Consider the following 26,617-nt stretch of genomic DNA (forward strand, 5'->3'; position numbering starts at 1 on the left):
AAAAACGTCGCCAAAATGTCCCAAAAATGACAAAAAACGCCACAAAAATGCCCCAAAATCGCGCGGAACTGACCCCAAACTGCTCCTAAATCCCAAAAATCGCCGCGAGCCTCTCAAAATTAGCCTAAAAATGCCCCAAAATGGAGCAAAATGACCAAAATGAACCAAAATGGGAGCAAACGTCCCCAGATGTCCCCAATTTGTTTTCGGTGATGGTCTGGGGTGTCCTGGTGTCCTCAAGGCCGTCCTGGTGTCCCCAAAGTGTCCTCAAAGTGTCCCTAAGGGTGTCCCAGTGTCCCAAAAGTGTCCCCAGGGATGTCCCCAGGTTCTCTCTAGGTCCCCAAAGCGTCCCCAAGGCCACCCCTGGGTTGTCCCAGTGTCTCCAAGAGTGTCCCCAAGTCCTCAAAATGTCCCCATGTCCGTCCCAGTGTCCCCAGCTCTCTCCCGAAGGCCAAACCAGTGTCCCCAGCTCTGTCCCAGTGTCCCCAGGGGTGTCCCCATGTCCCCAAACTGTCCTCAGGTGTGTCCCCATGTCCCCGGGAGTGTCCCCACGTCCCTCCTGGGGTCCTCCAAGTGTCCCCAAGGCCATCCCAGTGTCCCCAACTCCGTCCCAGTGTCCCCAGGGGTGTTCCCAATGTCCCCAATAATGTCCTCGTGTCCCTCCCAGTGTCCCCAGGGCCATCCCAGCGTCCCTAAATGATCCTCAGGTTGTCCCCAAGTCCCCAAAATGTCCCCAGGGCTGTTCCCAGCTCCAATTTTTGATCTTTTTCAATGAATTTTTCCCAATTTTCGCCTTTTTTTCCCCATCAATCCCCCAAATTTCCCGCCAAATTCCCATTTTTTTTTCCCCGCCAATTCCCCAAATTCTCGCTCTCCCCTCAACGGGCGTGGCCTGAACACTCGATGGGCGTGGCCAACCCCTCAAGGGGCGTTCCCATAGACGACTGGGCGTGGTCTCCACGAAGTAGGCGTGGCCAGTGGGGAAATGGGCGTGGCCAAAACGACCCCACCCCCCTCATTTGGGGATTCCCCGCTCGCTTCCGCTCCCGCGGCGACTCCGCCGGGGCCCGAAATTCATTTTTTTTTTTGGGGGGGGGGGGGTCCCCCCAAAAATCTGCGGGACCCCCCGATGGCCGAGGAGCTGCCCGTGGATCTGCGCACGCGCCGGACCCCGAATCCCCCCAAAGCCCCCCAAAAACGCCGCCCCTCCCCCACCCCCGAAACTTCGCTGCCGCTCCGGAAGCGCCGCTCGGTTTTGGGGGGCGGGGGGGGAGGAGGAGACCCCCGAATTTTGGGGGACCCCGCTCCCATTCGGCCGCCCCCCAAAATCGGGACCTGCACAGGTGAGACCCCACCCCCAAATTTTCAATTTTCCCCCGCTTTATTCCCATTTTTTTTCCCAGGTTTTTCCCTATTTTCTCCACTTTTCCCCCAATTTTCCCTCAATTTCTCCAAAATTTTCCTCCAATTTTTCCCCACTTTTTTCCCTGTTTCCCCCCATTTTATCCTCAATTTTTCCTCCACTTTTTTCCCACTTTCTCCTCATTCTTTTCCCATTTTTCCTCCACTTTTTTCCCTCCTTTCCCCTCATTTTTTCCCATTTTTCCCCCCACTTTTTTCTCAATTTTTCCCAAAAAATTCCCCAATTTTCCCCCTATTTTTCCCTATTTTTCCCAATTTTTACAGTTTTCCCATCAAAATTTCCCAATTTCCCCCACTTTTTTCTCAATTTTTCCTCCAAAATTTTCCCACTTTTCCCCCAATTTCCTCCCACTTTTTTCCTATTTTTCCCCAATTTTTTGCCATTTTTTTCCCAATTTTTCTCCCAAATTTTCCCAATGTTTTCTCACTTTATTCCAAATTTTCCCCACTTTTCCCCCACTTTTCCCTCTATTCTCTCCCAATTTTCTCCCATTTTTCCCCAATTTTCCTCAAAATTTTCCCCACTTTTCCCACAATTTTTCCCAACTTTTCCCCCCACTTTTTTTCCCAATTTTCCCCCAAATTTTCCCCCCAATTTTCTCCAATTTTTCCTCATTTTCCCCATTTTTTCCCATTTTTTTCCCACTTTTCCTCCCAATTTTCCTCAAAATTTTTCCCACTTTTCCCCCATTTTTTCCCCAATTTTCCTTCAAATTTTCCAACTTTTTCCCCACTTTTTCCCCACTTTTTTCCCAATTTTTCCCTAATTTTCCTCCAAATGTCCCTCACTTTTTTTCCCCCCAATTTTCCCCCAATTGTCTCCAAATTTTCCCCTCAATTTTTCCCCAATTTTTCCCTAATTTTCCTCCAAATTTCCCCCACTTTTTTCCCCAATTTTTCCCCAATTTCTCCAGTTTTTCCCCCAATTTTTTCCAATTTTTTTCCCAATTTTTCCCCAATTTTTCCCCTTCCAGGTTCGAGGGCGGAGCCTCCGCCGCCGTTTTTGGGGGCCGCGGGAATTTCGGGGGTTCCCGCCCCGCCCCTTTTGGGCTCCCCAAATTTTGGGGTCCCCCCCGAGCCCCCCTTGGCCGCCGCCATCGCCGCCGCCACCCGGCAGGACGAGGACGGGGACACGTGAGTGGGGAGGGGACCCGAAAATGCCAAAATCCACCCCAAAAATGCCAAAATCCACCCAAAAAATCAAAAAAATCCACCTGGGAAACCCCAAAAATGCCAAAATCCACCCCAAAAATGCCAAAATCCACCCAAAAAATCAAAAAAAAACCGCCTGGGAAACCCCAAAAATGCCAAAATCCACCTGGGAAACCCCAAAAATGCCAAAATCCACCCCAAAAATCCCCGAATCCACCCAAAAATCCAACTGGGAAACCCCAAAACTCCACCCCAAAAATCCCCAAATCCACCCCAAAAATCAAAAAAATCCGCCTGGGAAACCCCAAAAATCCAAAAATCCACCCCAAAAATCCCCAAAATCCACCCCAAAAATCCCCGAATCCACCCAAAAATCCAACTGGGAAACCCCAAAAATTCACCCCAAAAATCCCCAAATCCACCCAAAAATCCACCTGGGGAACAGCCAAAAATCAAAATAAAATCTGCCTGGGAAACCCCAAAAATCCAAAAATCCACCCCAAAAATCCCCGACTCCACCCAAAATCCACCTGGGAAACCCCAAAAATGCCAAAATCCACCCCAAAAATCCCCAAAATCCACCCCAAAAATCCCTGAATCCACCCAAAATCCACCTGGGAAACCCCAAAAATCCCAAAATTCCAAAAAAAATCCACCTGGAAAAGCCCAAAAATCCCCAAAAAATCCAGCTGGGAACCCCCAAAAATCCCAAAAATCATCCAAGAAAACCCAACAATCACCTGGGGACCCCAAAAATCCCAAAATGCCCCCAAAAATCCAACTGGGGACCCTAAAAATCGCAAAATCCCCCCCCAAAATCCAGCTGGGAAACCCCCAAAAAATCCCAAAAATTAAAAAGAAAAAATCACCCAGGAAACCCCAAAAAAATCACCCGGGAAACCCCAAAAATCACCCAGGAAACCCCAAAAATCCCCCAAAAATCCCCTGGGAACCCCAAAAATCACCCGGGAAACCCCAAAAATCCCCCAAAAATCCCCTGGGAACCCCAAAAATCTCCAAATCCACCCAGGAAACCCCCAAAAAATCCCCAAAATCCCTCAGGGGACCCCAAAAATCACCCGGGAAACCCCAAAAAATCCCCAAAATTCCCCCAAAATCCTTCAGGGGACCCCAAAATTCCCCCCTGGGAATCCCCACCCCCCCCCTTTGGGATTCCACCAAAAATGTCCCCAAATGTCCCCAAAATGTCCCCAAATTTCCTCAAATGTCCCCAAATTTCCTCAAAATGTCCCCAAATGTCCCCAAATGTCTCCAAATTTCCTCAAAATTTCCTCAAAATGTCCCCAAATGTACCCAAATATACCAAAATGTCCCCAAATTTCCTCAAAATGTCCCCGAAATGTCCTAAAATGTCCCCAAAATGTCCCGAAATGTCCCCAAATTTCCTCAAAATGTCCCCAAATTTCCTCCAAATGTCCCAAAATGTCCCCAAATTTCCTCCAAATGTCCCCAAATTTCCTCAAAATGTCCCCAAATTTCCTTAAAATGTCCCCAAATTTCCTCCAAATGTCCCCAAATTTCCCCTTCCCCCCCTCCCCCCCCCCGGGGACGCCCTCGGGCCCGTGGGAATCCCCGCGCGGCCCCTCCCCCACCCCGCGGGGAATCCCCCGGGCTGGGCGGTGACGTCATCGGGGCGAGGCCACGCCCCCTTACGGGAACAGCGCGGGGGGAGGGGCGGGAACGGCGCCTCCCATTCCCCCCCCCCCCCCCCCTTTCCCCGCGGTTTTGGGGACATTTGGGGACTTTTTGGGGACATTTTGGGGACTTTTTGAGGATATTTGGACCCCAAAAGTCTCCAAATGTCCTAAGATGCCCCCAAAATGTCCTAAAATGCCCCCAAAATGTCCCCAGATGTCCCCAAATGTCCTAAAATGTCCCAAAATATCCCCAAATATCCCTGTGGGGGTCCCCAAAGTCCCCAAAAGTCCCCAAATGTCCCCAAAATGTCCCCAAAGGTCCCAAATTTGGGAGCCCCCAGGGACATTTGGGGACATTTTGGGCACATTTGGGGCCCCCCAGTGTCCCCAAATGTCCCAAAGTTTCCCCAATTTTTCCTCTATTTCTTCCTGATGTCCCCGAAATGTCCCTAAAATGTCCCCAATGTCCCCAATCCCCTCAATGTCCCCAATGTCCCCAGTCCCATTTTTCCCCAATTTTCCTCCATTTTTCCCCTCATTGTCCCCAATGCCCCCAATGTCCCCTCATTGTCCCCTCATTGTCCCCTCATTGTCCCCAATGTTCCCAATGTCCCCAATCCAATTTTTTCCCAATTTTCCCCATTTTCGCTCAATGTCCCCAATACCCCCCCAATGTCCCCAATGTCCTCAATGTCCCCTCATTGTCCCCTCAATGTCCCCAATGTCCCCAAATGTCCCCAAATGTCCCCAACCCCCCCAATGTCCCCAATGTCCCCCAATGTCCCCAACCCCCCCAATGTCCCCAATGTCCCCATTGTCCCAAATGCCCTCAATGTTCCCCCATTGTCCCCAGTGTCCCCAATGTCCCCTCATTGTCCCCAATGTCCCAAACCCCCCCATTGTCCCCATTGTCCCCAATGTCCCCAATGTCCCCATTGTCCCCAATGTCCCCAAATGTCCCCATTGTCCCCAATGTCCCCAAATGTCCCCAAATGTCCCCAATCCCCTCAATGTCCCCAATGTCCCCAACGTCCCCAAATGTCCCCATTGCCCCCAACCCCCCCACTGTCCCCAATGTCCCCTCATTGTCCCCAATGTCCCAAACCCCCCCATTGTCCCCATTGCCCCCATTGTCCCCAATGCCCCCAAATGTCCCCAATGTCCCCACTGCCCCCAATGTCCCCTCAATGCCCCCAGTGTCCCCCCAATCCCCCCGATGTCCCCAATGTCCCCATTCCCCCCATTGTCCCCAATGTCCCCAATCCCCCCAACCCCCCAATCCCCTCAATGTCCCCAATGTCCCCAATGTCCCCATTGTCCCCAATGTCCCCAACCCCCCCAATGTCCCCATTGTCCCCATTGCCCCCAAATGTCCCCAATGCCCCCAACCCCCCCAATGTCCCCACTGTCCCCTCGGTGTCCCCAGGCCCCTGCACATCGCGGTGGCCCAGGGCGCGGTGGCCGTCGCCCGCAGGTTGGTGGCGCTGTTCCTGCGGGGGGGGCGCGACCTGGACGTCTACAACCACCTGAGACAGGTGAGGGGACACTGGGGACATTGGGGACACTTGGGAACACCTGGGGACACTTGGGAACACCTGGGGACAATGGGGACAGTGGGGACATTGGGGACATTTGGGACATTTGGGGGTTTGGGGACACTTAGGGGACATGAAGGGGATTGGGGAAAAATGGGGGGAAATGGGGAAAAATGGGGGGAAATTGGATTGGGGACACTTGGGGACACCTGGGGACACTGGGGACAATGGGGACACTGGGGACGTTGGGGACATTGGGGACACTGGGGACGTTGGGGACATTGGGGGGGTTGGGGACACTTTGGGGACACTTTGGGGATTGGGGGGAAAATGGGGAAAAATGGGGGGAAATTGGATTGGGGACATTGGGGACATTTGGGGGATTGGGGACACTTTGGGGACATGAAGGGGATTGGGGAAAAATGGGGGGGAAATGGGGAAAAGTGGGGGGAATTGGATTGGGGACACTTTGGGGACATTGGGGACACTGGGGGGGTTGGGGACATTTGGGACATTGGGGACATTTGGGACATTTGGGGGTTTGGGGACACTTAGGGGACATGAAGGGGATTGGGGAAAAATGGGGGGAAAATGGGGAAAAATGGGGGGAAATTGGATTGGGGACACTTGGGGGACATTGGGGACACTTTGGGGACATTGGGGACAATGGGGACATTGAGGGGATTTGGGGACAATGGGGACAATGGGGACATTGGGGGGGTTGGGGACACTTTGGGGACACTTGGGGACATTGGGGACATTGAGGGGATTTGGGGACATTGGGGGTAGGGGACATGAAGGGGACATTGGGGACATTGGGGGGACATTGGGGACATTGGGGACATTGAGGGGACATTGGGGACATTGGGGGGGGTCACTGGGCCCTGTCCCTTTGTCCCACCCTGAGCACAACTCGGCCCCATCCCATCACTGTCCCAAGGTGTCCCTAACCTGTGTCACCTGTGTCCCCAATGTCCCCGATGTCCCTGATGTCCCCTGTGTCACCTGTCCCCAATGTCCCCAGTGTCCCCAATGTCCCCAATGTCCCCAATGTCCCCTGTGTCCCCTCCCAGACCCCGCTGCACCTGGCGGTGATCACGGGCCAGGTGTCCCCAATGTCCCCAATATCCCCAATATCCCCATTGTCCCCAATGTCCCCTCAGACCCCGCTGCACCTGGCAGTGATCACGGGCCAGGTGTCCCCAATGTCCCCAGTGTCCCCAATGTCCCCTGTGTCCCCTCAGACCCCGCTGCACCTGGCGGTGATCACGGGCCAGGTGTCCCCAATGTCCCCAATCCCCCCATTGTCCCCAACCCCCCCAATGTCCCCAATGTCCCCAATGTCCCCTCAGACCCCGCTGCACCTGGCGGTGATCACGGGCCAGGTGTCCCCACTGTCCCCAATGTCCCCACTGTCCCCAATGTCCCCAATGTCCCCACTGTCCCCAATGTCCCCAATGTCCCCAATGTCCCCAATGTCCCCTCACAGACCCCGCTGCACCTGGCGGTGATCACGGGCCAGGTGTCCCCACTGTCCCCAATATCCCCAATGTCCCCACTGTCCCCAATGTCCCCAATGTCCCCACTGTCCCCAATGTCCCCTCAGACCCTGCTGCACCTGGCGGTGATCACGGGCCAGGTGTCCCCAATGTCCCCAGTGTCCCCAATGTCCCCAATGTCCCCTCAGACCCCGCTGCACCTGGCGGTGATCACGGGCCAGGTGTCCCCAATGTCCCCAATCCCCCCATTGTCCCCAACCCCCCCAATGTCCCCAATGTCCCCAATGTCCCCATTGTCCCCTCACAGACCCCGCTGCACCTGGCGGTGATCACGGGCCAGGTGTCCCCAGTGTCCCCAATGTCCCCAATGTCCCCAATGTCCCCTCAGACCCCGCTGCACCTGGCGGTGATCACGGGCCAGGTGTCCCCAATGTCCCCAATGTCCCCACTGTCCCCAATGTCCCCTCAGACCCCGCTGCACCTGGCGGTGATCACGGGCCAGGTGTCCCCACTGTCCCCAATGTCCCCGATGTCCCCAATGTCCCCAATGTCCCCAATGTCCCCATTGTCCCCAATGTCCCCAATGTCCCCAATGTCCCCATTGTCCCCAATGTCCCCAATGTCCCCACTGTCCCCATTGTCCCCTCAGACCCCGCTGCACCTGGCGGTGATCACGGGCCAGGTGTCTCTCGTGCGCCTCCTGGTGGCGCACGGGGCGTCCCCGATGTGCCCGGACCGCCTGGGCCGCACCTGCGCCCACCTGGCCTGCGGCTCCCACCTGCCGGGGGGCGGGGCCACGGCCGGGCCACGCCCCCGCGTCCTGCGCGAGCTCCTGAGGAGCCCCGGGGGGGCCGCGCTGGACCTGCAGGCCCGAGATTATGAGGGTGGGAAATTGGGGGAAAATTGGGGAAATTTGGGAAAAATTGGGGGGAATTTGGGGGGAAAATGTGGGGAAAAAGTGGGGGAAATTTGGGTGGGAAATGGGAAAAATTTGGGGGAAATTTGAGGGAAAACTGGGGAAAATTGGGCCCCCCCTGGACCTGCAGGCCCGAGATTATGAGGGTGGGAAATGGGGAAAAATTGGGAAAATTTGGGGGAAATTTGGGGGGAAAATGGGGGGAAATTTGGGGGGAAAATTGGGGGAAAATTGGGGGAAATTTGGGGGAAAATTGGGGGAAAAATTGGGGAAAGTTTGGGGGAAAATGGGGGGAAATTTGGGCCCCCCTGGACCTGCAGGCCCGAGATTATGAGGGTGGGAAATTGGGGGAATTTGGGGAAATTTGGGGGAAATTTGGGGGGAAAATTGGGGGGAAAATTGGGAAAAATTGGGGGGAAATTTGGGCCCCCTGGACCTGCAGGCCTGAAATTATGAGGGTGAGAAATTGGGGGGAATTTGGGGAAAATTTTGGGGAAAATTGGGGAGAATTTGGGGGAAAATTGGGGGAAATTTGGGGGAAAATTGGGGGAAATTTGGGCCCCCCTGGACCTGCAGGCCCGAGATTATGAGGGTGGGAAATTGGGGGAAAATTGGGGGAATTTGGGAAAAATTGGGGGGAAAATGGGGGGAAATTTGGGAAAAGATTGGGGGAAATTTGGAGGGGAAATGGGGGAAAAATTGGGGGGAATTTGGGGGGAAAATTGGGGGGAAATTTGGGGAAAAAATGGGGAAAAATTGGGGGGAAAATTGGGGGAAAATTGGGGGAAATTTGGGCCCCCCTGGACCTGCAGGCCCGAGATTATGAGGGTGGGAAACGGGGAAAAATTGGGGAAATTGGGGGGGAAATCTGGGGGGAAATTTGGGGAAAAAATGGGAAAAATCTGGGGGAAATTTCGGGAAAAAATGGGGGAAATTTGGGGGGAAATGGGAAAAAATCGGGGGAAAATCAGGGGGGGGAAATGGGGGAAAATTGGGGGGGAAATGGGGGGAAAATTGGGGGAAAATTGGGGGAAATTTGGGGGAAATTTGGGGGAAATTTGGGGGGAAAATTGGGGGAAATTTGGGGGAAAATTGGGGGGAAATGGGGGGAAATTTGGGGGGAAATTGGCGGAAATTTGAGGGAAAAATTGGGGGAAGATTGGGGAAAATTTGGGGAAATTTGGAGGGAAAAATTGGGGGAAATTTGGGGGAAAATTGGGGGAAATGGGAAAAAATTGGGGGAAAATGGGAAAAAATTCTCAGGAATTTTTGGGGGAATTTTTGGGGATCTTTTGGGGATTTTTTGGGGGATTTTTTGGGGGGGTTCTCAGGAATTTTGGGGAATTTTTTGGGGATATTTTGGGTGATTTTTTGGGGCTGTTCTGAGGAATTTTGGGGGATATTTTGGGGGTGTTCTGAGGAATTTTTGGGGGATATTTTTTGGGTATTTTTTGGGGGGTTCTCAGGAATTTTGGGGAATTTTGGGGAATTTTTTGGGATTTTTTTGGGAATTTTTTGGGGAATTTTTGGGGGGGTTCTCAGGAATTTTGGGGGAATTTTTTGGGGCTGTTCTGAGGAATTTTGGGGGAATTTGGGGGGATTTTTTGGGGGGTTTTTTTGGGGGATTTTTGGGGGGATTCTCAGGAATTTTTGGGGGTGTTCTGAGGAATTTTTGGGGATTTTTTGGGGGATTTTTTGGGGGATTTTTTGGGGTGTTCTGAGGAATTTTGGAGAATTTTTAGGAAATTTTGGGTGATTTTTTGGGGCTGTTCTGAGGAATTTTGGGGGATATTTTGGGGATATTTTGGGTGATATTTTGGGTGGGTTCTCAGGAATTTTGGGGGAATTTTTGGAGAAATTTTCCGGAAATTTTCAGTAATTTTGGGGAATTTTTGGGGGATTTTTTGGGGATTTTTTTTGGGATTTTTTTGGGAATTTTTTGGGGGGTTCTCAGGAATTTTTGGGGGTGTTCTGAGGAACTTTGGGGGATATTTTGGGGGATATTTTGGGGGTGTTCTCAGGAATTTTGGGTGATTTTTTGGGGGTATTTTGGGGGAATTTTGGGGGGATTTTTGGGGGGATTCTCAGGAATTTTTGGGGGTGTTCTGAGGAATTTTGGGGGATATTTTGGGGAATTTTTTGGGATATTTTGGGTGATTTTTTGGGGCTGTTCTGAGGAATTTTGGGGGATATTTTGGGGATTTTTTTGGGGATTTTTGGGGCTGTTCTGAGGAATTTTTGGGTGATTTTTTGGGGCTGTTCTGAGGAATTTTGGGGGAATTTTTGGGGATTTTTTGGGGGATTTTTTGGGTTTTTTTTTGGGGAATTTTTTGGGGAATTCTCAGGAATTTTTGGGGCTGTTCTGAGGAATTTTGGGGGATATTTTGGGGATATTTTGGGTGATTTTTTGGGGGTGTTCTGAGGAATTTTGGGGGATATTTTGGGGGATATTTTGGGGGTATTCTGAGGAATTTTTGGGGATATTTTGGGTGATTTTTTGGGGGTATTCTGAGGAATTTTGGGGGGGATTCTCAGGAATTTTGGGGGATATTTTGGGGGATGTTCTGAGGAATTTTTGGGGGATATTTTGGGGGAATTTTTGGGGGATTTTTTGGGGGTGTTCTGAGGAATTTTGGGGGATTTTTGGGGGATTTTTTTGGGGGATTTTTTGGGGGGATTCTCAGGAATTTTGGGGGTGTTCTCAGGAATTTTGGGTGACTTTTTGGGGCTGTCTTGAGGAATTTTTGGGGGATATTTTGGGGGTGTTCTCAGGAATTTTCGGGGGTGTTCTGAGGAATTTTGGGGGATTTTTTGGGGGATTTTTTGGGAATTTTTTGGGTAATTCTCAGGAATTTTGGGGGATATTTTGGGGGGATATTTTGGGGTGTTCTGAGGAATTTTGGGTGATTTTTTGGGGTCCCTTTCCCCCCTGTGGCCAGGCCTGACCCCCCTGCACGTGGCCGTGGCCTCGCGCTCCCGTGACAGCGTCCTCCTGCTGCTGCAGCACGGCGCCGACGTCGACGCGGGGGTGAGGATGGGGAAAAACACCCAAAATTGGGGAAATTGGGGGAATTTGGGACAATTTGGGGAAATTTGGGGGAAATTGGGGAAATTTGGGGGAATTGGGGGGAAATTTGGGGGAAATTTGGGGGAAATTTGGGGAAAATTTGGAGAAATTTGGGAAAATTTGGGGGAAATTTGGGGAAAAATGGCCAAAAATGGGAAAATTTGGTGAAAATTCGGGAAAATTCAGGGAAATTTGGGGGAAATTTGGGAAAATTTGTGAAAATTTGGGGAAATTGGGGGAAAATTGGGGAAAATTGGGGAAATTTCGGAAAATTTGGGGAAACTTGGGAAAATTTGGGGAAATTCAGGAAAATTTGGGATAATGTGGGGAAATTGGGGGAAAATTTGGAGAAATTTGGGAAAATTTGGGGAAATTCAGGAAAATTTGGGATAATGTGGGGAAATTGGGGGAAAATTTGGAGAAATTTGGGAAAATTTGGCCAAAAATGGGAAAATTTGGTGGAAATTTGGGGAAAATTTGGGGAAATTTGTGGGAAATTTGGGGAAATTTGGGAAAATTCGTGAAAATGTGGGGAAATTGGGGGAAATTTGGGGGAAATTTGGGGGAAATTGGGGGAAATTTGGGGGAAATTTGGGGAATTTTGGGAATTTTGGGGCCGTTTCAGGACATCAAGAGCGGGCGCTCGCCGCTGCTGCACGCGGTGGAGAACGACAGCCTGGAAATGGCCGAGCTCCTGCTGCAGGTGAGGAAATTGGGGCAAATTTGGGGAATTTTGGGCAAATTTGGGGAAATTTGGGGAAATTTGGGGATTTGGGAAAATTTGGGGGAGTTTTGGGTAATTTGGGGGAGTTTTGGGAGGGATTTTAGGGGGATTTTGGAGGATTTTGGGGGTTTTAATTTGATTTTTAATGGGATTTTGATGGGATTTTGGTGAGAATTTTATGGGATTTTGGAGATTTTAATGGGGATTTTCGGGCTGATTTTTGGGGAATTTGGGTTTTATTTATTTTTTATTTGAATTTCTATATTTCCCAGCACGGTGCCTGTGTCAACGCCCAGTCCTACATGGGCTGCACCGCCCGGGGGCATTTGGGGCATTTTTGGGTCGATTTTGGGGATTTTGATGGGGATTTTTGGGGCAATTTTGGGGAATTTGATGGGATTTTGGGGGTCATTTTTCAGGGATTTTTATGGGAATTTTGGGGTGATTTTTGGTTATTTTATGGGATTTTTTGGGGTGATTTTGCGGGATTTTTATGGCATTTTGGGGCTGATTTGGGGATTTTGATGGGGATTTTTGGGGTGATTTTTCAGGGATTTTTCTGGGATTTTTGGGGTGATTTTTGGGTAATTTTATGGGATTTTTGGGGAATTTTATGGGGAATTTTATGGGATTTTTAGGGTGATTTTTTGAGGGATTTTTTGGGGATTTTTCTGGGATTTTTCGGGTGTTTTGGAGGGAATTTTTCTGGGATTTTTGGGCTGATTTGGGGCATTTTGATGGGGATTTTTTGGCCGATTTTGAGGAATTTGATGGGGATTTTTGGGCTGATTTTTGGGGATTTTTCTGGGATTTTTGGGGTGATTTTTCAGGGATTTTTATGAGGATGTTTCGGTTGATTTGGGGGATTTTGATGGGATTTTTGGGCTGATTTTTGGGGGATTTTTTGGGGATTTTGATGGGATTTTTGGGCTGATTTTTCAGGGATTTTTGTGGGGATTTTTGGGCCGATTTTGGGGAATTTGATGGGGATTTTTGGGGGGATTTTTCAGGGATTTTTGGGTTGATTTGGGGGATTTTGATGGGGATTTTTGGGGTGACTTTTGGGGTGATTTTGTGGGATTTTTATGGGGATTTTTCTGGGTGATTTTTCAGGGATATTTATGGCATTTTTGGGCCGATTTTGAGGAATTTGATGGGGATTTTTAGTTTTAATTTGAATTTTTATATTTTTTAGCACGGTGCCTGTGTGAACGCCCAGTCCTACGCGGGCTGCACCGCCTGGGGGCATTTTGGGGCATTTTTGGGCCGATTTTGGAGATTTGAATGGGGATTTTTGGGCTGATTTTTGGGGAATTTTTGGGTTTTAAATTTTTTTAATTTGAATTTCTGGATTTCCCAGCACGGTGCCTGTGTCAACGCCCAGTCCTACGCGGGCTGCACCGCCTGGGGGCATTTTGGGGCCGATTTTGGGGATTTTAATGGGGATTTTTGGGCCGATTTTTCAGGGATTTTTATGGGATTTTTGGGGAATTTTATGGGATTTTCGGGGTGATTTTTCAGGGATTTTTATGGGGATTTTTGGGCCGATTTTGAGGAATTTGATGGGGATTTTTGGGCTGATTTTGGGGAATTTGATGGGGATTTTTGGGCCGATTTTGAGGAATTTGATGGGGATTTTTAGTTTTAATTTGAATTTCTGGATTTCCCAGCACGGTGCCTGTGTCAATGCCCAGTCCTACGCGGGCTGCACCGCCCTGCACGCGGCCGCGGGCCGGGGTTTGCTGCGGCTGCTGCGGCTGCTCCTGCGCTGCGGCGCCGACTGCGGCCTCAGGAACCTCCACAACGACACCGCGGCCGCCGTGGCCGTCAGCGCCCAGGTGGGAAAAAATGGGGGAAAAATCGGGCAAAAAATGGGGAAAAAGTTGGGAAAAAAACGGGAAAAAATTGGGGAAAAATGGGGAAAAAATTGGGAAAAAATCGGGAAAAATTGGGAAAAAATCGGGAAAAAATTGGGGAAAAATTGGGGAAAAAATTGGAATAAATTGGGAAAAAATTGGGAGGAAATTGGAAAAAAAATGGGAATAATTGGGAATAAATTGGGAAAAAATCGGGAAAAAATCAGAATCGATTTGGGGGATTTTGGGGGTTTAAAGTGAATTTTTTTGGGGATTTATTTGGAATTTTTGGGGGATTTTGTGTCCCAAAGCTGAGGCTGTGAGTGCTCAGGTGAGTCTGGGGCAGGTGGGAAATTTGGAATAAATTTGGAATGAATTTGGGAGATTTTTAGGTGCTTTTGGGCATTTAAATGGGATTTTTTAAATTATTTTTTGGGGATTTTTTTTTATTTTTGGGTGATTTTTTGGGGGGAATTTTGGGGGATTTTTGGGGGATTTGGCCTCAGGAGCCTCCACAACGACACCGCGGCCGCCGTGGCCGTCAGCACCCAGGTGGGAGATGGGAAAAAATGGGGAAAACATCGGGAAAAAATTGGGAAAAAATTGGGGAAAAATTGGGAAAATATTGGGAATAAATTGGGAATATATCGGGAAAAAATTGGGAATAAATCGGGGGAAAATTGGGGAAACAAATGGGAATAATTGGGAATAAATCGGGAATAAATCAGGAAAAAAATAGGAAAAAATTGGGAAAAGATCGGGGGAAAATCGGGAAAAAAATGGGGAAAAATGGGGAAAAATCGGGAAAAAATTGGGAACAAATTGGGGAAAAATTGGGGAAAAAATGGGAATAATTGGGAATAAATCGGGAAAAAATTGGGAAAAAATCGGAATAAATTGGGAAAAAAATCGGGAATAAATTGGAAAAATCAGGAAAAAATTGGGGAAAATTGGGAATAAATCGGGAAAAAATGGGAAAAAATCGGAATTAATTTGGAATAAAGTTGGGGGATTTGGGGCGTTTAAAGTGAATTTTTTGGGATTTATTTTCAATTTTTGGGGGATTTATTTGGAATTTTTGGGGGATTTTGTGTCCCAAAGCTGCAGCCGCAGGTGAGTCTGGGGCAGGTGGGAAACTTGAAATAAATTTGAATAAATTTGAATAAATTTGAATAAATTTGGGGAGGTTTTAGGAGTTTAAATGGGATTTAAAGTGAATTTTTTGTGATTTTTGGGGGATTTTGAGGTCGGGATTTGAGAATTTTGGGGGGATTTTGGGTCAGATTTGGGGTTGGATTTTGGGTTAAATTTGGTGGATTTTAGGTTAAATTTTGGGGGGATTTTCAGGATTTGGGTTAAATTTTGAGGATTTTTTTTCGGTTTTGGGTTAAATGTTGAAGATTTTGGTGCTTTTGGTTTAAATTTTGAGGATTTTGGGGGATTTGGGGTTGGATTTTGGGAAGATTTTCAGGATTTTGGGTCAAATTTTGGATATTTTGGGTCAGATCCTGGGTTAAATTTGTCGGCTTTGGGAGGTTTTGGGGTTCAAATTTTGAGGATTTGGGGTCAAATTTTGGGTTAAATTTTTTGTAATTTCGGTTAAATTTGGGGAATTTTGGGTCAGATTTTGGGGGGGGGGGATTTTTGGGGGATTTTGGGTCGGATTTTGGGTTGAATTTTGTGGATTTTGGTGTCTCCGCCCCTCCCCCGTCAGGTGATCGACATCCTGAGGGGAAAAGCCTCGAGACCCCCCCAGGACCCCCCAAAATCCCCCCGGGACCCCCCCCACGGTGAGCCCCAAATTTGGGGGGGTCCTGGGGGGTCCTGGGGGGGAAATTCCCAAATTTTGGGGGGAAAATTCTCAAATTTTGGGGGGAAAATGCCCAATTTTGAGGGGGAAAATTCCCAAATTTTGAGGGGGAAAATGCCCCAAATTTTGGGGGGAAAATTCCCAAATTTGAGGGGGAAAATGCCCAAATTTGAGGGGGAAAATTCCCAAATTTTGGGGGGAAAATGCCCAAATTTTAAGGGGCAAAATTCCCAAATTTTGGGGGGAAAATGCCCAAATTTTGGGGGGAAAATTCCCAAATTTTGGGGTCCCTGAGGGGTTTTTGGGGGGTCCTGGGTGGGAATTCCCAAATTTTGGGGGGGAAATTCCCAAATTTTGGGGGTTCCTGGGTGGGAATTCCCAAATTTCGGGGGAAAATTCCCCGAATTTTGGGGTCTCTGGGGGGGGGGGAAGGGGGGAAATTCCCAAATTTTGGGGGGTCCTGGGTGGGAAATTCCCAAATTTTGGGAGGGGAAATTCCCAAATTTTGGGGTCCTGGGGGGATTTGGGGGGGTCTTGGGTGGGAATTCCCAAATTTCGGGGGAAAATTCCCCAAATTTTGGGGTCTCTGGAGGGGGGGAAGGGGGGAAATTCCCAAATTTTGAGGGGAAATTCCCGAATTTTGGGGGTTCCTGGGGGGAGAATTCCAAAACTTTGGGGGCCCTGGGGGGAGATTTTTGGGGGGGTCCTGGGGGGGAAATTCCCAAATTTTGGGGGCAAAATTCCCAAATTTGAGGGGGAAAATTCCCAGATTTTGGGATCCTGAGGGGTTTTTGGGGGGTCTTGGGTGGGAATTCCCAAATTTCGAGGGCAAATTCCCGGATTTTGGGGGGTCCTGGGTGGGAAATTCCCAAATTTTGGGGGGTCCCTGAGGGGTTTTGGGGGGGTCCTGGGGGGGAAATTCCCAAATTTTGGGGGATCCTGGGGGAAAATTCCAAAACTTTGGGGTCCCTGGGGGGGGGGGATTTTGTGGGCGGGTCCTGAGTGAAAATTTCCAAATTTTGAGGGGAAAATCCCAAATTTTGGGGTCCTGGGGAGTTTTTTGGGAGTCCTGGGTGGGAATTCCCAAATTCTGGGGGGTCCCGGGTGGATTTTGGGGCCCCAAGAGCCGAAAATTCCCCAATTTTGGGGCTCCCGGCCGGAAAAAAAATCCCCAATTTTGGCCCCGCTCCCTTTGCAGGCGCCGCCGCAGAAGCCCCGCCCACTTCCGCATCCGCAGCCAATCGGGTGGAAGGGGCGGGGCTTCCCGGCGGATTGATGGGCCCGCAGGGAGGCCCCGCCCAGCAGCAGAGCAGGGACCAATCAGAGGAGGCGGCGACGGGGAGGCCCCGCCCCTTTGGGCATCAGAGGCTCCGCCCACGCGAGGGGCGGGGGCAGAGCAGCATTAACGGAGAATAAATAGAAATAAAAATAAAATAAAATAAAATAAAATAAAATAAAAAAATTAAAATAAAATAAAATAAAAATAAAATAAAAATAAAAATTAAAAAATAAAAATAAAATAAAAATAAGAATTAAAAATTTTTAAAAATAAAATAAAAATAAAATAAAAATGGGGGAAATTAACTGGGAGGGACTGGGATAAACTGGGAGGGACTGGGATAAACTGGGAGGGAACTGGGAGTTACTGGGATGACATCGGGACTCAAACTGGGCTGAACTGGGAGGGAACTGGGATGAACTGGGATTGAACTGGGATGAACTGGGAGGGAACTGGGAGGGACTGGAGTTTACTGGTTTATACTGGTTTGGGGGTTGGGGTTACTGGGATAAACTGGGAGGGATTGGGGGGGAACTGGGATGGGTAAAAAGGGGATTTGGGGTTACTGGTTTATACTGGGAGGGACTGGGAGGAACTGGAAAAGGCTCTGGGCTAAACTGGGATGGGCACTGGGAGGGACTGGGAGGGACTGGGAGGAACTGGAAAAGCCACTTAAGAGCACTGGGATGAACTGGGCTGAACTGGGAGGGACTGGGATGAACTGGGAGGGACTGGGATGAACTGGGAGGCCCCAGAAGGGGAAACTGGGAGGGACTGGGATGAACTGGGAGGGACTGGGAGGGACTGGAAAAGCCACTTAAGAGCACTGGGTTGAACTGGGCTGAACTGGGAGGGACTGGGAGCACTGGGAGTGAACTGGGCTGAACTGGGAGGGACTGGGATGGACTGGGAGTGAACTGGGCTGAACTGGGAGGGACTGGGAGAGACTGGGAAGGACTGGGATGAACTGGGAGGCCCCAGAAGGGGAAACTGGGAGGGACTGGGCTGAACTGGGATGGACTGGGCTGAACTGGGAGGGACTGGGAGGCCCCAGAAGGGGAAACTGGGCTGAACTGGGAGGGACTGGGCTGAACTGGGCTGAACTGGGAGGGACTGGGATGAACTGGGCTGAACTGGGAGGGACTGGGCTGAACTGGGAGGGACTGGGATGAACTGGGATGGACTGGGAGGGACTGGGATGGACTGGGAGGGACTGGGATGAACTGGGATGGACTGGGATGGACTGGGAGGGACTGGGATGGACTGGGAGGGGAGCTGGGCTGGGCACTGGGCTGAACTGGTTTGAACTGGTCTGAACTGGGATTTAAAGGCCTCGGCTCCTTCCTCGCCCTCCTCCTCCTCCCGATGGAGCGGCTGCTGCCGCTGCTGCTGCTGGCCACTGGTTCGTACTGGTTTATACTGGTTTATACTGGTTTGGACTGGGAGGGACTGGGGGGCGCTGGGAGCAAACTGGGAGCAAACTGGGAGGGACTGGGAGGGACTGGGAGGGGGCTGCTGGCCACTGGTTTGTACTGGTTTGTACTGGGAGGGACCGGGGGGCACTGGTTTGTACTGGTTTGTACTGGTTTATACTGGTTTGGACTGGGAGGGACTGGCAGGGACTGGGGGGCACTGGTTTATACTGGTTTATACTGGTTTATACTGGGAGGGACCGGGGGGCACTGGGAGGGCGCTGCCATTGCTGCTGCTGGTCACTGGTTTGTACTGGTTTGTACTGGTTTGTACTGGTTTATACTGGTTTGTACTGGGGGGCGCTGGGAGGGGGCTGCTGGCCACTGGTTTATACTGGTTTGGACTGGTTTGGACTGGGGGGGACTGGGAGAGACTGGGGGGGACTGGGAGTGAACTGGGAATGAACTGGGAGGAACTGGGAATGAACTGGGATGGACTGGGATGAACTGGGAGGAACTGGGAATGAACTGGGATGGACTGGGATGAACTGGGATGAACTGGGAATGAACTGGGATGAACTGGGAGCACTGGGATGAACTGGGAGGAACTGGGAATGAACTGGGAGCACTGGGATGAACTGGGAGGAACTGGGAATGAACTGGGAGGAACTGGGAGCACTGGGGTGAACTGGGAGTGAACTGGGAGTGAACTGGGATGAACTGGGCCATACTGGGATGGAGCCAGGGGTGAACTGGGGACACTGGGAGGGAACTGGGAGGGACTGGGAGGAACTGGGAGGGACTGGGATGAGTGGGAGGCATCGACTGGGTGAACTGGTTTGTACTGGGAGGGTGAACTGGGGGCACTGGGAGGGACTGGGATGAACTGGGAGGGAGTGGGTGGGAAGTGAGAGGGCACTGGGAGCAAACTGGGATGAACTGGGATGGACTGGGAGGGACTGGGATGAACTGGGATGAACTGGGATGAACTGGGATGGACTGGGAGGGACTGGGAGGGACTGGGAGGGACTGGGATGAACTGGGAGGGACTGGGAGGGACTGGGATGAACTGGGAGGGACTGGGATGAACTGGGAGGGACTGGGATGAACTGGGAGGGACTGGGAGGGACTGGGATGGACTGGGAGGGAACTGGGATGGACTGGGATGAACTGGGAGGGAACTGGGAGGGACTGGGAGACCACCAGTCTACACTGGTCCATACTGGTTTATACTGGTCCAGATTGGTTCGTACTGGTTTTAACTGGTTTCTACTGGTCTTTACTGGTTCTAACTGGTCTGTACTGGTCCTAACTGGTTTTTACTGGTTCTAACTGGTTCGTACTGGTTCTAACTGGTTGATACTGGTCCTAACTGGTTTATACTGGTTGGCAGTGGCCGCGGGGGCGGACGAGAACTGGGGAGACCCTTTGGGATGAACTGGGATGAACTGGGATGAACTGGGAGACCACTGGTCCAAACTGGTCCAGACTGGTTTCTACCGATTTCTATTGGTTTATACTGGTCCGTACTGGTCCATACTGGTCCGTACTGGTCCATACTGGTCCTAACTGGTCCGTACTGGTCCATACTGGTCCATACTGGTCCGTGCTGGTCGGCAGCGGCCGCGGGGGCGGACGAGAACTGGGGGTACTGGGATATGACCGCTCCAAACTGGTCTCTACCAATTTCTACTGGTTTATACTGGTCCGTACTGGTCCTAACTGGTTTATACTGCTCCTAACTGATCCCTACTGGTTTATACTGGTCCGTACTGGTTCTAACTGGTTTATACTGGTTTTTACTGGTCCGTACCGGTTCTAACTGGTCCTAACTGGTCCTAACTGGTCCGTACTGGTTCTAACTGGTCCCTACCTGTCCTCACCAGTTCTAACTGGTCCGTACTGGTTCTAACGGGTTTTTACTGGTCCTAACTGGTTTTTACTGCTTCTAACTGGTTTCTACTGGTCCATACTGGTCCTAACTGGTTTTTACTGGTTCTAACTGGTCCGTACTGATTCTAACTGGTCCGTACCGGTTCTAACTGGTTTCTACTGGTCCTAACTGGTCCATACTGGTTTATACTGGTTTGTACTGGTTCTAACTGGTCCTAACTGGTTTGTACTGGTTTATACTGGTCTGTACTGGTCCTAACTGGTTTGTACTGGTCCTAACTGGTTTGTACTGGTCCATACTGGTTTGTACTGGTTTATACTGGTCCGTACCGGTTCTAACTGGTTCTAACTGGTTTATACTGGTTCTAACTGGTTTATACTGGTTTATACTGGTCCTAACTGGTTTTTACTGGTTTATACTGGTCCTAACTGGTTTTTACTGGTTTATACTGGTCGGCAGCGGCCGCGGGGGCGGACGAGAACCGCATCGTGGGCGGGGCCAGGTGCGAGCGGCGGCGCCACCCGTACCAGGCGCTGCTGCTGCAGCCGGGGGGCGCCATCCACTGCGGGGGGGTCCTGATCGGCCGCAGGTGGGTCCTGACCGCCGCCCACTGCCACACGGACAGGTGAGCGCACCTGGGGACACACCTGGGGACACATGGGGACACCTGGGGACACCTGGGGACATGGCTGGGACACACCTGGGGACACCTGGGGATGGCTGGGGACACACCTGGGGACACCTGGGGACAGCTGGGGATGGCTGGGGACACACCTGGGGACACATGGGGACACATGGGGACACCTGGGGATGGCTGGGGACACATGGGGACACCTGGGGACATGGCTGGGACACACCTGGGGACACCTGGGGATGGCTGGGGACACACCTGGGGACACCTGGGGACACACCTGGGAACACATGGGGACACCTGGGGACATGGCTGGGACACACCTGGGGACACCTGGGGACACATGGGGACACCTGGGGATGGCTGGGACACGGCTGGGGATGGAAACACACCTGGGGACACGGCTGGGACACGGCTGGGACACGGCTGGGGACATCTGGGGGGACACCTGGGGACACACCTGGGGACACCTGGGGACACACCTGGGGACACGGCTGGGGATGGAAACACACCTGGGACACCTGGGGACACATGGGAACGGCTGGGGATGGCTGGGGACACGGCTGGGGACACATGGGACAGTTGGGATACACCTGAGGGGGATAGAAACACACCTGGGGACATGGCTGGGGACACGGCTGAGGATGGAAACACACCTGGGGACACGGCTGGGACACGGCTGGGACACACCTGGGGACACATGGGGACACGGCTGGGGACACACCTGGGCAGACCTGGGCAGACCTGGGACACCAGGGACGGCTGGGGACGGCTGGGAGACACCTGGGGATGGCTGGGGGTGGCTGAGGACACCTGGGGACACGGCTCGGGATAGAAACACACCTGGGGACACACCTGGGGATGGCTGGGGACACACCTGGGACACGGCTGGGGATGGCTGGGGATGGCTGGGAACGGCTGGGGACACGGCTGGGGATGGAAACACACCTGGGGACACACCTGGGGATGGCTGGGGATGGAAACACACCTGGGACACCTGGGGACATGGCTGGGGACAGCTGGGGACACACCTGGGGACACGGCTGGGGATGGAAACACACCTGGGGACACACCTGGGGATGGCTGGGGATGGAAACACACCTGGGACACCTGGGGACATGGCTGGGGACAGCTGGGGACACACCTGGGACACACCTGGGGATGGCTGGGAACGGCTGGGGACACCTGGGGATGGAAACACACCTGGGGACACACCTGGGGACATGGCTGGGGATGGCTGGGGACACCTGAGGATGGAAACACACCTGGGGACACCTGGGACACCTGGGGACACGGCTGGGGACAGCTGGGGACAGCTGGGATACACCTGAGTGGGATGGAAACACAGCTGGGCACAGCTGGGCACAGCTGGGGACATGGCTGGGGGGGATGGAAACACACCTGGGCACGGCTGGGGACACCTGGGGACAGCTGGGATACACCTGAGGGGGATGGAAACACACCTGAGCACACCTGGGGATACACCTGAAGGGGATAAAACCACACCTGTGCTCACCTGTGCTCACCTTTACCTCTCCCAGGTGTATTCACCTACCCCAGGTGTATTCACCTATCCCCAGGTGTATTCACCTATCCCCAGGTGTACTCACCTATCCCAGGTGCACTCACCTGTCCCCACCTTTACCTGCCCCAGGTGTATTCACCTGTGCTCACCTTTACCTGCCCCAGGTGTACTCACCTACCCCCAGGTGCACTCACCTGCCCCAGGTGCACTCACCTGTCCCCACCTTTACCTGCCCCAGGTGTATTCACCTCTCCCAGGTGTACTCACCTATCCCCAGGTGTATTCACCTATCCCCAGGTGCACTCACCTGCCCCAGGTGCACTCACCTCTCCCAGGTGTACTCACCTATCCCAGGTGCACTCACCTGCCCCAGGTGCACTCACCTATCCCCAGGTGTATTCACCTGCCCCAGGTGCATTCACCTATCCCAGGTGTATTCACCTGCCCCAGGTGTACTCACCTGTACCTGTCCCAGGTGCACTCACCTATCCCAGGTGTACTCACCTGCCCCAGGTGTACTCACCTATCCCAGGTGTATTCACCTGCCCCAGGTGCATTCACCTACCCCCAGGTGTATTCACCTATCCCCAGGTGTACTCACCTGCCCCAGGTGCACTCACCTACCCCCAGGTGTATTCACCTATCCCCAGGTGTACTCACCTGCCCCAGGTGCACTCACCTGTGCTCACCTGTCCATCCCCAGCCCCCTGCGCGTGCTGCTGGGCGAGCACAGCCTCAAGGAGCGGGACGGGGCGGAGCAATGCCTCACCTGGGCTCACCTGTCCCTCACCTGTCCCATTACAAACCCCATTCACCTGCCCCAGGTGTACTCACCTATCCCAGGTGTATTCAGCTATCCCCAGGTGTATTCACCTGTGCTCACCTTTACCTGTCCCGGGTGTATTCACCTGTGCTCACCTCTCCCATTACAAACCCCATTTACCTGCCCCAGGTGTATTCACTATCCCCAGGTGTATTCACCTGTGCTCACCTTTAACTGCCCCAGGTGTACTCACCTATCCCAGGTGTACTCACCTGCCCCAGGTGTATTCACCTACCCCAGGTGCACTCACCTATCCCCAGGTGTATTCACCTGTGCTCACCTTTACCTATCCCCAGGTGTATTCACCTACCCCAGGTGTATTTACCTGTGCTCACCTCTCCCATTACAAACCCCATTTACCTGCCCCAGGTGTATTCACCTACCCCCAGGTGTATTCACCTGCCCCAGGTGCACTCACCTGTCCCCACCTGTCCATCCCCAGCCCCCTGCGCGTGCTGCTGGGCGAGCACAGCCTCAAGGAGCGGGACGGGGCGGAGCAATGCCTCACCTGGGCGCGCGCCTTCGTGCACCCGCGCTACCTGCCCGGCCGCCATGACAGTGACGTCATGCTGCTGCGCCTCAGCGGCCCCGCCCAGCTGAGCCCGCGCGTGCGCCCCGCGCCGCTGCCCCGCAGGTGCCCCCAGGTAGGGGACAGGTGCGTGGTGAGCGGCTGGGGCAGCACCCGCAGCCCGCAAGGTGAGGCACACCTGGGGGACAGGTGAGGGTGAGGGGGGGGACACACCTGGGGGACAGGTGAGGGTGAAGGGGGGAAACACCTGGGGGACAGGTGAGGGTGAGGGGGGGACAGGTGAGGGTGAGCGGGGGACACACCTGGGGGACAGGTGAGGGATGGGGGGGGGACACACCTGGGGGACAGGTGAGGGTGAGGGGGGGACATACCTGGGGGACAGGTGAGGGTGAGGGGGGGGGACACACCTGGGGGACAGGTGAGGGATGGGGGGGGACAGGTGAGGGTGAGGGGGGGGGCTCACCTGGAGGACAGGTGAGAGTGGGGGGAGGACACACCTGGGGGACAGGTGAGGGTGGGGGGGGGGACACACCTGGGGGACAGGTGAGGGTGAGGGGGGGACACACCTGGGGGACAGGTGAGGGGTGGGGACACACCTGGGGACTCACCTGTCTCTCACCTGTCCCATCCATCCCCACCTGTCCCCACCTGTCCCCACCTGTCCCCACCTGTCCCCACCTGTCCAGGTGCGTTCCCGGACGTGCTGCAGTGCGGGGAGGTGTTCACCTGGTCCAACGCCGCCTGCGCTCACCTGTACCCAGGTGCCATCACTCCCAACATGCTTTGCGCCGGCGGCCGCGCCGGGGACAGCACCGACTCCTGCCAGGTGTGCGGGCGGGCAGGTGTGGGGGGGGCACACCTGGATGGGAGGGATGGGAGTGGGACACACCTGGGGAACACCTGGGGGGACTCACTGGATGGGGAGAATGGGAATGGGGCTGGGACTCACCTGGATGGGGAGAATGGGAATGGGGGACACCTGGGGGGACTCACCTGTATGGGGGAATGGGTGGGACACACCTGGATGGGGGAAATGGATGAGAAACACCTGGGGGACTCACCTGTCTCACCTGTCCCACCTGTCCCACCTGTGTCCCACCTGTGTCTCACCTGTGTCTCACCTGTGTCCCACCCGTGTCCCACCTGTGTCTCACCTGTCCCACCTGTGTCTCACCTGTCCCACCTGTGCCCCACCTGTCCCACCTGTGTCTCACCTGTGTCCCACCCGTGTCCCACCTGTGTCCCACCTGTGTCTCACCTGTGTCTCACCTGTGTCCCACCTGTGTCTCACCTGTCCCACCTGTGTCTCACCTGTCCCACCTGTGCCCCACCTGTCCCTCACCTGTGTCTCACCTGTGTCCCACCCGTGTCCCACCTGTGTCTCACCTGTGTCTCACCTGTGTCCCACCTGTGTCTCACCTGTCCCACCTGTGTCTCACCTGTGTCCCACCTGTCCCACCTGTGTCCCACCCGTGTCCCACCTGTGTCTCACCTGTGTCCCACCTGTGTCTCACCTGTGTCCCACCTGTGTCTCACCTGTGTCTCACCTGTGTCCCACCTGTGTCTCACCTGTCTCACCTGTGTCCCACCTGTCCCACCTGTGTCCCACCCGTGTCCCACCTGTGTCTCACCTGTCCCACCTGTGTCTCACCTGTCCCACCTGTGCCCCACCTGTCCCACCTGTGTCTCACCTGTGTCCCACCCGTGTCCCACCTGTGTCCCACCCGTGTCCCACCTGTGTCTCACCTGTGTCCCACCTGTGTCTCACCTGTGTCTCACCTGTGTCTCACCTGTGTCCCACCCGTGTCCCACCTGTGTCTCACCTGTGTCCCACCTGTGTCTCACCTGTGTCTCACCTGTGTCTCACCTGTGTCTCACCTGTGTCCCACCTGTGTCCCACCTGTGTCTCACCTGTGTCTCACCTGTGTCCCACCTGTCCCAGGGTGACTCCGGGGGCCCGCTGGTGTGCGATGGGTACCTGCAGGGCGTGGTCTCCTGGGGGCTGCAGGTGTGCGGCCAGCAGGGCAAGCCAGGTGTGTACAGCCGGGTCTGCGCCTTCACCGCCTGGATCCGCCGCACCATCCGCGCCAACGGCGGCGACTGACGCACCTGGGCGCACCTGGAGGGCACCTGGGCGCACCTGGGGGGCACCTGGGGGCACCTGGGTGCACCTGGGGACACCTGGGGGGCACCTGGGGGGCATCTGGGGGGCTCCTTGAGCTCACCTGTAACACCTGAGTGGCTCCTTTTAACACCTGTGTGGTTTTTTGACTTCACCTGTGGCACCTGGGGGCACCTGCAACACCTGGGGGGCACCTGGGGGGCACCTGGATGTCACCTGAGCACACCTGGGGCAGCTCCTTGTAACACCTGGGGGGCACCTGGATGCACCTGGGAGGCTCCTTGGCCTCACCTGTAACACCTGAGGGGCTCCTTGAGCTCACCTGTGACACCTGAGGGGCTCCTTGAGCTCACCTATAACACCTGAGGGGCTCCTTGGCCTCACCTGTAACACCTGAGGGGCTCCTTGAGCTCACCTGTGACACCTGAGGGGCTCCTTGAGCTCACCTGTGACACCTGGGGGGCTCCTTTTAACTCCCGTGTGGTTTTTTGACTTCACCTGTGACACCTGAGGGGTTCACCTGGAGCACGGCCTGGCTGTCACATCAAGACCCCAAAAAAAACCCCTCAAGGAAAAGTGAGGAAAAAAGGCGGGAAAAGGCGGGAAATGTGAGGGGAAATAAAGGTGGGAAAAGTGAGGGGAAAATGGGAATTTTGAGGGAGAAAAGGACAGGAAAAGTGAGGGAAAAAAGGTGAGAAATACGAGGGGGAAATGGCGGGAAACGTGAGGGGGAAAACGTGGGAAAGGTGGAGGAGAAAGGGTT

At 53.2% G+C, this 26,617-nt stretch overlaps 3 protein-coding genes across 4 annotated transcripts in view; 2 read left to right on the plus strand and 1 right to left on the minus strand.

Annotated features, from left to right (window-relative positions):
- Positions 1-18,957, minus strand: part of LOC139587181 (hormone-sensitive lipase-like) — a 34,421-nt gene extending 15,464 nt beyond the window's left edge. The window contains exon 1 of one of the 2 annotated variants that reach the window (XM_071421170.1): positions 18,736-18,957. The gene's annotated coding sequence lies outside the window, so the exon portion shown is untranslated. Of the gene's footprint in view, positions 1-18,358; positions 18,366-18,735 lie in introns of those variants that run through there. The other variant, XM_071421169.1, reaches the window with a different exon arrangement.
- LOC139587182 (B-cell lymphoma 3 protein-like) lies at positions 1,130-17,211 on the plus strand. The gene is made up of 9 exons (XM_071421172.1): positions 1,130-1,343; positions 2,397-2,556; positions 5,659-5,767; positions 7,916-8,150; positions 11,122-11,210; positions 11,875-11,952; positions 13,644-13,811; positions 15,544-15,619; positions 16,838-17,211. Exons 1-9 carry the CDS (start codon positions 1,130-1,132, stop codon positions 17,053-17,055), a joined length of 1,347 nt encoding a protein of 448 aa, XP_071277273.1. The 3' UTR covers positions 17,056-17,211.
- Positions 17,251-25,836, plus strand: LOC139587183 (kallikrein-6-like). The gene is made up of 5 exons (XM_071421173.1): positions 17,251-18,320; positions 20,684-20,849; positions 23,646-23,899; positions 24,419-24,558; positions 25,675-25,836. Exons 1-5 carry the CDS (start codon positions 18,284-18,286, stop codon positions 25,834-25,836), a joined length of 759 nt encoding a protein of 252 aa, XP_071277274.1. The 5' UTR covers positions 17,251-18,283.
- Positions 25,837-26,617: the final 781 nt, after the last annotated feature.

This window comes from Agelaius tricolor, unplaced genomic scaffold, assembly GCF_023055355.1.
Source record: "Agelaius tricolor isolate 1412-34295 unplaced genomic scaffold, bAgeTri1.0.p SCAF_192, whole genome shotgun sequence".
NCBI classification, from domain to species: Eukaryota; Metazoa; Chordata; class Aves; order Passeriformes; family Icteridae; genus Agelaius; species Agelaius tricolor.